Source organism: Perca fluviatilis, chromosome 9, assembly GCF_010015445.1.
Source record: "Perca fluviatilis chromosome 9, GENO_Pfluv_1.0, whole genome shotgun sequence".
Classification (NCBI taxonomy): domain Eukaryota; kingdom Metazoa; phylum Chordata; class Actinopteri; order Perciformes; family Percidae; genus Perca; species Perca fluviatilis.
This window is the reverse complement of record NC_053120.1, coordinates 32051591-32064862: the sequence shown is the minus strand read 5'-3', so window position 1 is coordinate 32064862 and position 13272 is coordinate 32051591. Positions and strand designations below refer to the sequence as shown.

Sequence of the window (13272 nt, the reverse complement as noted above, 5' to 3'; positions counted from 1 at the left end):
ATATAATATAATAATATAATTTGGACTTTCATCCAAAGAGAAATTGAAAGTCCAAAGAGAAAACAAAACGAGATCAAATTAAAATTATTTTTTTTTTTTATTATTTTCCGTTTGGCTTTGGCTTTTTTATTTAATATTTGACTTTTGAATTTCCATTTAACATTGGCTTTTAATTTTCATTTAATATTTGGCTTTTGAATTTCCATTTAACATTGCCTTTTCGTTTGGACTTGACACATGTCAATGTAAATGAGGAGGCGTGGCCCAAAGGCTGGTGGGAGGGTCTGAAACGAAAGGGGTGCAGAGGCACCTTATGAACAGCAGGGGGAGCAGACTGTTGGGGAGCATCTGTCTGCATCTTCAGGCTGGCTTGGCCTCTTATTTCACATGATAGAAAATAATGATGTAGGCCAAACACAAACGACATTTCATGCAACAACAGTGAAGTTTTCATTAATATATTTAATTAAGCAACAGTAGAAACATGGGTGTTGGTAGCTCTGCTACGTGTGTTTGTGTGTGGTCAGATCTCGAGGACGCACACACACACAATCTCAACCGGATAGTCATTGTCCGAACTGCCACCTCTCCTTTTTCTTTCTCTCACTTTTTTCTCCGGGTGGTGCGCGCAGTGTGAGGTGCGTGTCCGCACTATGCTCCAACATGTAGGCTACTCACAACAATCACTCCTGATTGATGGCCTTTTGTACAGCCCGTGTAGAAGTGAATTTAGTGGTGAAAAATATAACATCAAAAAAGAGAAGTTGTCTCCGTCTGTGTTTTAAACAGACACACCTGGGGCGAAGTTGGGAACCAGAATCAGCTTTAAATACAGTCCTAATGTAGTCCTCACTAACACGGGCCCAATTATAGTAACTACATGAAAACTTCACTGTTGTTGCATGAAATGTCGTTTGTGTTTGGCCTACATCATCATTTTCTATCATGTGAAATAAGAGGCCAAGCCAGCCTGAAGCTGCAGACAGATGCTCTGTTAAAAGCCAATGTTAAATGGAAATTCAAAAGCCAATCCTATCCTATATATAAGGTGGTGCCATTGGGCATGGCAAAGATGAAATGTAAGTAGAAAACTGAAATGCATGAGTTGGATATTGAGATAATAAAGCCCAACTTCTCAGCTATCTTAGGAGGAGATTCCTGCACACAGATGGGACTGGTACAAATAATCTACAAAGTGGACAAGAACATGGAAGCAGACATCCTGCAGGAATACAAATATGTGTTCACAGGCTTGGGGTGTATACCTGGACAGCATCACATTTAGGTAAATCCAGCTGTAGCTCCGGTTATTTTCTGGGTGAGTTATTTGCCCACCCAGAAAGGTGCCTTTAGCACTGAAAGATAACAACATAAAATGTGAACAAGAAAGGATGGAGAAACTCTGTGGGGTTGAAAAACAGACAGAACCTACTGACTGAGTTAACGGCATGGTCACTGTAAGAAAGCCAACCAAAAAACTAAGAATCTGCACAGACCCCCAACACCTCAACAAAGTTATAAAGAGTGAACACTAACCCCTGAGGACAGTAGAGGAGGTTGTGGCAGAAATGCCAAATCCAAAGTTCTTTTCAGTGTTGGATGCAAACCATGGCTTCTGGCAAATACAACTGAATGGGGACAGTTCTAATTTGTGTACCTTTAACACACCATTTGGTAGGTACAGATTCAAACAGCTTCCCTTTGGTGTGTCGTCAGCCCCGGAGGTTTTTCAGAAGTGTATTGCTCAGAAACTGGAGGACCTGGAAGGAGTGAATGTTATGGATGACATTCTAGTGTGGGGTGTGGACAAAGAACATGACAAAAGGCTGAGACAGCTTCTTGACCGAATAAGGAGCATCAATCTTAAACTAAACAAAGACGTGCAAGATTGGTATGATAGAGATACATTGTATTGGACATGTTCTGAGTGCAGAGGGCCTGAAGCCGGACCAAGAGAAGGCCAGAGCAATAACAGACATGCCACAACCACATGACAAAGCTCAAGAGTCAGTGTTCAAAAAAGGATTGCACAAGGCTCCACCAATATTGCAGAGGATGCTGATAAGACCGCAAGCTTTTGACCTGATTGTCACCTACAAATCAGGCAAAGATTTGCACATTGTAGATGCACTCAGCAGACCTTACTTGCAAGAACAAACTGACCAAATACTGGAGGATGAGTTGGAAGTTAATCTTTTATCAGTACATCTTCAAATCTCAGAAGAAAAACTGATTCAGTTCAAAACTGCAACAGCAGAGAATGGTGAACTGCTATTTCTAGTAAAAGCATTGGATGGCCAATGCACATTACCCAAGTTCCAACTGAAATAAAGAAATACTGGACATTCAGAGAGGAACTCAGTTTCTCAGAAAGACTTGTGTTTAAGAACTCAAGACCCGTCCCAAAAAAACTGAGAGCATAGATGCTTCAAAAAACTCATGAAGCCCATCTTGGGATCGTCAAATGTGAGGAGAGAGCAAGAGATCTATAGCCTAGAAATCTAGACGCATCCTAGTGGCAGCAAAATTATTTTGCAGCCAGGGGGGTCTAGGCACTCTCCACTCTCAGGCCAATCACATCATGTATAGAGTCATTGGGCGGGCTTATGGCTCTGCTGTGGTCTTCTGGAAGACTTGGAGTTAAGCTTTTCTTTGACAAAAGAAGAAAGAACTGCACAGAAATCATTCTTAATAAAGGAAGATGTGTTCGCAGTTTTGCCGACCGGATATGGCAAAAGTTTAATCTATCAACTAGCTTCTCTTCCTTCTTCGTTGCTCTGCCTGGTTGTAGCACTATCCTATTGCGTGCAGAGGGAATTTGAAAGACAACCGTTTGTCCCGCCCCTCGGATTGAGCCCTGTCAATGGTGAGTTCCCAGACCCAACATCTTGATGTGGGTCTGGTTTGGCAGGCTAAGAGATCTACTGTTTTGGCCCGGAATGTCAAAACAAATTGAGAACACAGTGTTGAAGTATGCTGTCTGTAACATTTTCAAAGCAAGCACTGTGAAAGAACCACTCTTGTGCCATGACATACCAGACAGATAATGGGCAAAATTAGGTGTGGATCTGTTTCATTTTGATCAAAGTGAATATCTACTATGTGTAAATTACCACTCAAAATACCCAGAAATTGCCAAACTGTCAAAAACTACAAGCAAGCGTGTCATCATAGCTCTTAAATTCATGTTTGCAAGACACAGGATTCCAGACAAAGTCATGTCAGACAATGGACCACAGTTTGCAAGTGAGGAGTTCAGCCGCTTCACAGAAGTGTGGGAGTTTAAACACAAAACTTCAAGCCCAGGATTCCCACAATCCAATGATCAAAGCACCCACGCAATCCAGACTATAAAAAGTTTGCTCAAGAAAGCACAAGAGAGCAGAGGAGACCCATATCTTGCTCTTCTTGAGTACCGGAATGCACCTCTTGATGGGGTGAAACTTTCTCCTGCCCAATTGTTGATGGGTCAACATCTGAAAACAAAACTGATACTGATCAGCTTTTAAGACCTCAGATGTACAGGAATATGCTCAAACGCATGAAAGAGAGATAGATGAAACAAAAACACTACTTTGATTGCGGAGCGAGAGACCTGCCTACATTACAGGATGGAGAGACAGTCAGATACAGAGTAGGAAATACATGGCAGCAAGCTTTTGTGAAACATAGCCATGATTAGCCAAGGTCATTTGTGATCTAAACACCTGAAGGCAGCATATTTCGGAAAAAACAGGCAACACCTGCTGAAAAGCAGAGAGGACAGTTTTCCAGAACCGATTGTTAAAGATCAGGAAGACGTTCCAGCAACCTGTAAACCAACTGAAGCCACGTTGGTGATGTCAGCACCTGTTGCTTCTCCTGTGAAAGAAACTGTAACACCTAAAATGACTACAGAAAGTCCAATGAAGAAAAAAAAAACCCTCCAAAACTCTATTCACTGTAGTTACTGGTAGTGGAGAAATGTAAAGTTTAGTTCATATTGTTATATTACAGGTAGTAAATAAGTGTGTGTACTGAGTTAAAAGCAAAATTGCAAAAATGTTTATGTTCATTGAAAATAATCCTGTCACAACATTAGACTTGGAAGCTAATAGTTTAAGTTCAGTAGAAGTATCTCTAAGCTGACAAAGCTAAGTGCTTTAATAATATGGAGATATAATATATTTAGATTATGTGTGTTTACATTGGTTTATATATAGTGATGTCTTTTTAAAAGAATCATCTATCACTTCATACACAATAGACAACATAAGATATGTTACATAATATTATCATGGACAACATAAGATATGCTACAACCGTGTCCAAAGGCTCAGGGCTGCAGTTAATTCAGGGCTAAACTACAGATGTTTATTGTCATCCATGTATAAACAGTACATAGAGGAATGAAATTGTTTAAAAAAAAAAACAGGACAGTAATTATCATAGAATTGCCACTGTATAACGGCATTCAGGACGAATGTACGAAGTACTCGTACAGGTTACTGTATGAAGCTGATGCTTATGCCTGTGCTCGTCTGATGGGAGGGGGTGGACATAGAGGGGAGAGAGAGAGAGCTGCAGGAAGATGTCTCACTCTACAAATTCTGGCATATATATTGCTTGCACTATATTTATTTAAATGCAGATACAGCTTGGGCGTAACTGTGATAGATTACACAATCTAAGCATGTTACATAAATTAACATAACATACCATAAAACAATATGGTATGCTTGTGGTATGCAATATGGTATGCAACATATGCTTTATGGATGTCAAAGATAACAACACTGTTTAAGAGGCAAATGCGCTAAATTCAGAGTATATACATATCTCCTGTCCAAAGTAAACAGAACTGCACTTAATCCAAGACTGATTTATGTGGATACACTTTACTTTCTGCCAACTGAACAACACTATATTTGACATTCCTTAACATCTGTCAAAATGTTATCAATCAATCAACGTTTTGTTGTTCTTGCATGTTACAAATTAGTAGTTTTATAGTACAAAATTGTAATTGTGTGCATAATTATATATTTTTTTCTCCATGACATCCATCAGGCTCTGTTGAATAATGGCTGCCTTGAAGAGAAGGAAAATCTCAAAGGAGCAGAAAGTTGCAAAAACACAAGTGCAGTCATTAAAGGTATTCTGTTTGACTAATATTAAAATGCCAGACATGGCATCATAATGCCTATTACTGATAATGTAGGGACAGTAATGCTACAGTAAATCTACTGGAGTGCTGGGTTGTACCTTGCTGTGGCCTTTCTTGTGGTCAGTCCACACATTAAAGGATCCCTGCATCAACAGCTTCCCGAGTTCACTCAAGTTTCCCTGTGAACATTAACACACAGATAGACAGACATTTATAGCACTGGTCAATACAGTCATAGGAGTTTGCAGTGGTAGCCATTATCAGCTATAGTTGATCAAGTAGGGTTAAGAGAAAATAAAGGAAAATCAATAATCCATTAAATAATTTAAATGTTACAAGCTGGAATACACATTAACCCATCTTTGTAATTAGAGTAAATTATTTTCAATTGTGTTTATTCCAGTATTCTTTGCATTGCCATGTTCTCTTGCACAACCTGTACCATAGCCTGTACCTTGCTTTTATCTATGTAACAGCTCAGAGGTTGGCAACCTTTTTTAATAGCTATTTATAAGTGCCAAAATTTAAAAATCATACATGCTATGGTCAAAGACATAAACAACTCACTACTAAATCCAACTAGAGCAATAAAACTCAAATTTGTGATGTCATCAAATATAAAGTCTGGATCTGCTCTATACACAATTAATTGAAAAAGATGTTACAGATGACACTAGCTGTGTCAAAATTCATGAGTTGCAGCCTTCAAAGGCTGCAGTTTTAGACTGATTGCGTCAGAGCAGCACAATAAAGAGCTGTGTTCAAAACCATTCCCTATAACGGAAATAGTGCACTATATAGTGTGTTCGCCATTTTGTAGTGGTGTTCGAATTCTCCACAGTTAATTTCATTCACTATATTATACTAATATAGTCCACTATAAAATACCCACAATGCACTGCTAATTTGAGTGTACATATGAAGTACCCTACATTTTACTCCCATATACCACAATGCATCATGGTCATGTTTTCCCAGAAGAGAAGAAGAAGCAGAAGTCACTGCAAAAACTGAAAAGGAAAAATGGAGTGGACTTTTATTTCTAAACAGTGGAAATGTAACATGCAACATATATACAACCTTTCACTATCCTCCTGAGTGCTCACTTTGTTTCAGGGACATATTAGAAGTATTTTTGTTTTGGTTTGTTTACATGATGCTGGCCGCGCCCGCCTACATCACACACATAACCGGCGCATCTGCTGACACAACGATGTGTTTTCAGTGTGTGTCCCAAATCTCGTTTGGTCGTTCCCTATATAGTTCACAATAAACACTATATAGGGAATAGTGAGTGAGTGAATGAGGGAGCGGTTTCGAACACAGCTGCTGCTATGCCCTGCTACACCCTGCTATACCCTGCAGTGCCCTGCTATGTCCAGCCACCCTGCTACACCATGCTAGGCCCTTCAGTGCCCTGCTACAACATGAACTACTACAACTACTATTTCTAGTCATAGTTCCATTATCTTTATTGTGACTATAATCATCATACCCCCAAACTGCACTGTCAGACACCACCTACCAAGAGCCTGGGCCTGTCTGAGGTTTCTCCCTAAAAAGAAGTTTTCCTCACCACTCAAGGTTTCTGCCTAAAAGGGAGTTTTTCCTCGCCATTGTCGCACAAAATGCTTGCTCTTAGGGGAATTACTGGAATTGTTGGGTCTTTGTAAATTATAGAGTGTGGTCTAGACCTACTCTATCTGACTCTAAGGCTACGTTCAGACTGCAGGCAAAAGTGGCCCAAATCCCAATTTTTGGGGTCAATTGACCAGGTCAGACTTCTTCAGAAGTAGTGTGAACTCTCAGATCTAGCCCAGATCAGATTTTTTCAAATCAGATTCAGGCCACTTGCATATGTGGTCCTGAATCAGTCCCAGATCAGATTTATTTCATTGCGGCCGCAGTGTGAACAACCAAGGCGGATTTGATACGACTTTTACCTCAATGACCCTCGTTGCACCCTCTCTCTCTCCGTGGGGAGGGGCGGGGCCCCCTGCTCCTGGTGTGGCTGTCAACCGGGACGGACTGTCCTCAGTGCGCCCCAACCGCATTGCATCGCCAGGGCGGGGATCGGCTCACGTAAAAGGCGTCAGGGGTCTGCAGCGATGTCGGCAACCCACCGGACCCGTCTTGAAACACGGACCAAGGAGTCTTAACGCGTGCGCAAGTCAGAGGGTCGCCCCATGACGCAATGAAAGTGAGGGCCAGCGCGCACTGGCTGAGGTGGGATCCCGGTCCCTCGGGGTCGGGCGCACCACCGGCCCGTCTCGGCTGCACCGTTGGGGGGGTGGAGCGTGAGTGCGTGCGATAGGACCCGAAAGATGGTGAACTATGCCTGGGCAGGGTGAAGCCAGAGGAAACTCTGGTGGAGGCCCGTAGCGATCCTGACGTGAAAATCGGTTGTCCGGTTACACAGACCTCTATAGAGAATTTGCAGCCATAACCCCGCAAAAGGCCAAAATAGCCAATTTGTCTCTCTTTCTCTTCATTCTTCTCCGGAACTAAACAGAGCTGAATTAGCAGAACTTTTATGCATTTCTTCACATCTACTGCAGTCAGATTCACTATGTTCACTCAGAAGGAATCACTTCACATGGGTAGGCACTTGTAATGACATTTCGAACATGTTAAGAGGCTAAAAGCATGTTTAAAACTTGCCCTGTTTCAGCCTCCTGGGTGCAAACTGTAGCAGGAGGATAACAATGTAGGCAACCCCGATTGTTTTTGTTTTTCTCGCTTCTGACAGCACTCCAAATTTACAAACAACAGAGCTACGTGTTGAAATCGACCGGAATTCTCCTTTAATCAGAATGTTAATTTTCATGACTTGAACCGCCACTTGTACTACTGTAAGTTACCCCACTAATAATGCCCAAAATGATACCAAACTTCTACAGTAACACAAGTAGGTTATGTACTCATAAAACGATGGATTGGAAAGTTTGTAAGTACACCAGGAGCTTATTTACATAACACTTGCCTGCTGGCGTCTGCTCTCTGCTGCTACCGGCAGTAAGACAAGTGCTTAGGGATGTCTACAAATTACAACACCGAAAAGAGATACAACAAAAATATTTATTCATTTAACTTATTTTAAATAAACTCCTGGTGTACTTACAAACTACATAACCTATTTGTACTACTATATAAGTTTGGTATCATTTTGGGCATTATTAGTGGGGTAACTTACGAAATACACAGCTGGATCTATTAGCGCATGCACTAAGCTATTCAGCTGATAACGCTAACTCTCCCAATGTTCGATCCAGGTGAAAAAAGCCTCAGGGTGACCCTAGGGTGAAATAACTCCGAACCATCACTTTAAGATAAAGTTTTTTTGTATAGATCGTAGGATTTCACAAAACTGAATAAATACTGCACGTATGAACAGAAAAACTACTTGCTAGCTCAATCGCGTTGTAACAAAGATGTTTGCTGAAAATAGTATTTTTTATACGGACAGATTTAGCTCCACATGTAGCAGCTGTTTTTAACATAGCACCGTGTCACCCCCAACAGCGTTGTGTCGAAGTCTGATTCCCCATCAACCGTTTCGCTACTGTTAAAATGCTAAGAGGGTTTGGTTCAGGTTTAGGTAGCAGGGAACAGATCTCTACGGGGAAACAGAGTTTGAAAAAAAACGGCACAACTGATGTAGATAATGTAAACATTTCTATTTGGTGGTGACAGGCATAATCCTGTAACTGTGTAAATTTTTTTCTGTGAGACATGCAAAGCATCTGCCTAAATGCACACAGAGGAGCAGCAGCTGACAGCACCTCCGCTCTGTTCAATATTTTCCTCATTAATTATACGTTTTTTCACTCACAACAACCCATCCACTATGGCTAATCAGAATTATCATTTTTATGACACAATCTGCAATAAACAGTTGGTTGCTATGGACCTTGTTGAACCCATGGACGAAGCTAGCATGTTGTTTGAATCATGTGTGTAATGAATATTCCGACTATTAGGCTTATCCTATCTTGATCGTATTCGGGATATGATGTTTAAATGGCAGAGAAATCTGGTTTTCATATCCCCGTACAGACTCTTTGTCTGCTCTGAGTACATTCACCTCTCTCTCTCTCTCTCTCTCTCTCTCTCTCTTTCACACCGTCCATTTCAACTGATTATGTTGAATTTAGCTAAAAAAAAAGACAGGAAACAAATATCAATTAAAGCTGCGAGCAACGATGGACGGGCCCTCGCGCCTCTGTGCGCGCCGGGGTTACCGGCGTACGCCGCTCCCTGCGACCGTGCATTTGCACTCAGACACCGCAAATCGTCACCAATGAAAAGGGAACTCCCCACTGAGTTCAGGTAAGGTAAAGGTACTTTATTTGTCACATACACGTACATGTAGCGAAATTCATTCTCTGCATTTAACCCATCCCTCAAGGGAGCAGTGGGCAGCCAATGACAGCGCCCGGGGACCAACTCCAGATCTGAGCCAGTGCCTTGATCAAGGGCACTGCCTGGAGAACCTAGTACATGTTTTTAGATGGTGGGGAAACCGGAGCACCCGGAGGAAACCCACGCAAACATGGGGAGAACATGCAAACTCCACACAGAAAGGAACAACCTGGATTCGAACACAGAACCTTCTTGCTGTGAGGCCACAGTGCTAACCACTGGGCCACCATGCTGCCCCGTGATACCTCACACAAGACTCTACGTCATACAGTTCATTAGCTGCGAAAGGGGCTCGTGGCCAAAGTATAGGGGGCGGGCCAAACCTTTACCAATAAAAATGGTCTCTGCTGAGTTCATTGATACCTCACATAAGACTCTACCTTAAATGGGTCACCATTTATGAAAGGGGGCGTGGCTTATGTAGCATATGTGCCAGCAGACTGCTGGTCGTAGTCATTATGCTATCTAGAGCTGGTTTTCATAATCTGTATTACACAGGGAGGAAGATTCAATAGGGATCGGGGATCATTTGCTTTTGTCTGGCTCTCCGATTTGACCAATGTTATAGTTCTAGTTTGTTTACGGATAGAAGATGGCTGTGTCTCATGTTATGTTGTTTTTTGTACACGCTATGACTCTACAAATCACAACATGTAAATAGGAACATGTTGGCGTTATTTTGTCACTTTTGTCACAATTCGGAACAGTAGGCTAGTTGGAACCAGTTACCTGCAGGATCTGTGCTGGGCTAAGCTAATGCTGGAGCCGTCAAGTTCAAGTTCAAGTTCATTTATTTATATAGCACATTTAAACAGCCGCTAGACAGACCCAAGTGCTTTACAGAGCTAGCATAAAAAAAAAATAAAACCAGCAAAACAGAGCATAAAACACATAGTAAAAACAACAAGTCTAAGAGCAACCTTAAAACACTGATTCAAATATACAAAAGGACAACTCAAATAGGAAATCAGTATGCTAATGAAAATAGGTAGGTTTTTACCAACGACTTAAAGATAGCGAGGTTGGGGGCCGTTCTAATCTCTAGAGGCAGGCTGTTCCACAGACGAGGCCCTGCCACCGCAAAAGCGCCTTACCCTCTCCGCTTTAGTCTGGCACGAGGGGCTACCAGCAGAACCTGGTCGTGTGATCTTAAGCTTCTGGTTGGGGTATACGGATGAATGAGTTCGGATAGGTAAACGGGAGCTAAGTTATGTAGAGATTTGAAGACAAAGAGCAGGATTTTGAAATCTATTCTCTGTCGAACGGGCAACCAGTGTAGAGATTTGAGGATAGGGGTGATATGATCATATTTGCGACAGTTAAAAATAAGTCTGGCTGCAGCATTTTCAACTAGCTGAAGACGGGCAATTTGAGAGCTAGATATACCACAGTAGAGTGAATTGCAGTCAGACAGCGTTACAGCATGCACAGAGATGAGAAGGGTATGTATCGACTTGTCTTACTCTGGGGGTTACGGTGAATAAGCTAAATTCCCAATAAGTCGGCGTGTTCCTTTAAGTAACAGTGAACAGTAAACAGTAACAGTAAACATGTATTTCACACTATTATTATGGTTAAACTTTGCAATTGACCCACGGTTCACAAACAAATATGTGGCTTTACCAGACTTAGTAGTATTTAGATTATTTAATTATTATTTACTGTAATAAACATATGTAAACATGTGGATTGCAATTTTTAAACACTGTCTTTGAACTTTACTATATATATATATTAGTATATATATAGTATATATAGCGCCACGTTACATCCCGCAACGCCCTGCTGTGATGTTCATATGCACAGAGTAGTCAGGATCCGGTATAGGAGACTGCACTACTCAGTATGACACGATGTGCCCTGCTATGACATGAACTTCCACGATGACCTTCGAAGTCACTGTTCCATTATCTTTAATGTGACTATTATTTGCCACTGTTCATCACACCCCCAACCGGCCCCGTCAGACACCGCCTACCAAGAGTCTGGGTCTGCCGAGGTTTCTTCCTAAAAGGGAGTTTTTCCTTGCCACTGTCGCAATAGCCACTGCTAATGCTTGCTCTTGAGGGAATTACTGTAATTGTTGGGAATTTATAGAGTGTGATCTACTCTATCTGTAAAGTGTCTCGAGATAACTCTGTTATGATTTGATACTATAAATAAAATTGAATTGAATTGAAATTGAATTGAAAGATGGTTTCTGGCACGTGGAGCTGGAGAAAGAATCTAGTTACCTTACAACCTTTGCCACACCTTTTGGTCACTACAGGTGGTTACGTATGCCAATGGGAATAAGCCCTGCCCCAGAGATATTTCAGAGGAAGCTGAATCAAACGTTAGAGGGGTTACCCGGGGTCAACATAGTTGTAGATGATATCTTGATCGTAGGGGAAGGGAACACAGATGATGAAGCTGTAGATGACCATGACAAAAAGCTGAGAATGCTGCTGGAGAGATGCAGCTAAATGTGACACTAAATCAAAGAAAGCTACAGCTTAGGCACTCGGAGGTGCCATGCATAGGACACTTCCTAACCTCAGAGGGGCTTAAGGTGGACCCAGGAAAGGTGACTGCCATCCAAGACATGCCCTGGCCAATAGATGCAAAAGGAGTGATGCAGTTTTTGGGCATGGTTAATTATTTGGCCAAATTCTCTGAACATCTTTCTGAAATCTGTGAAGTGTTGACCCACAAGGATGTAATATGGGAGTGGGAAGAGCAATATGAACAGGCTTTCAAGAAGATAAAAAATGTGATCTCCCAGGCTCCTGTACTCAAATACTACAACCCAGCAGACATGTTTGCAGTGTACTGCATCAGAGAGCAGGCTTGGTGCAGCCCTAATGCAAAATGAGCAGCCGGTTGCATATGCCAGTAGGGCCCTGACAGAGCCTGAAAAAGGATATGCACAGATCGAGAAGGAGTTGTTGGCTGTTCTCTATGGAATGGAGAGGTTCTCTATGGAATGGAGAGGTTTTCAGTTCACATATAGCCAGCCTGTGGAAGTACAGTCAGACCACAAACCTCTTGAGAGCATTATGACAAAACCACTGCTCAATGATCCAAAAAGGCTACAGCGTATGCTGATGAGACTACAAGGATTTGAGATCAAACTCCGATACTGACCTGGAAAACACTAGCTTCTGGCTGACATGCTGAGCAGAGCCTATCTCAAAGGGCAAGAGGAGAGAGGCCCAGTTGAGACGGAAGTTGAGTCAATCAACATGGTGCATTACCTGCCAGAATCCAGCAAGAGAGATGTCCTGTTTTCTGACAATGGTCCAAAACGTCCTCATCAGGATACCCACAGAGTAATGGGAAAGTGGAATCTGAAGTGAAAACAGCCAAAAGGCTGTTAGCAAAAGCTAAACGAGCAGGCACCGACCCGTATTTAGCCATGCTGGACCACAGGAACACTCCAATACAAGGTAATGAGAGCAGCCCAGCAATGATGCTAAAGGGGAGGCGGAACCAAAAGCTCTCAGAGAAAGTCAAAGGAGACAGGACCAACATTGCAATGCTACAGCCAAAGACTTACCGGATCCAACCACTCACAGGTCAAAAGGGTTACATGTTGCCAGTCCGACATGCTGCCACTCCGACATGCTTCTATTCAGACATGCCGCTATTCCGACATGCTGCTATTCCCTAACCCTAACCCCTAACCCTAACCCTAATGGATTCAGTGCTCAGCTATAACATTA

At 42.1% G+C, this 13272-nt stretch overlaps 1 protein-coding gene across 7 annotated transcripts in view; it reads right to left on the bottom strand.

Moving 5' to 3' along the window:
• Positions 1–13272, bottom strand: part of mcf2l2 (MCF.2 cell line derived transforming sequence-like 2) — a 376220-nt gene that overhangs the window by 94583 nt on the left and 268365 nt on the right. For all 7 annotated transcript variants that reach the window (XM_039810745.1, XM_039810749.1, XM_039810748.1 and 4 more), the window contains exon 22: positions 5245–5325. In XM_039810745.1, the coding sequence (XP_039666679.1) occupies positions 5245–5325 (81 nt within the window). The remainder of the gene's footprint in view (positions 1–5244; positions 5326–13272) is intronic.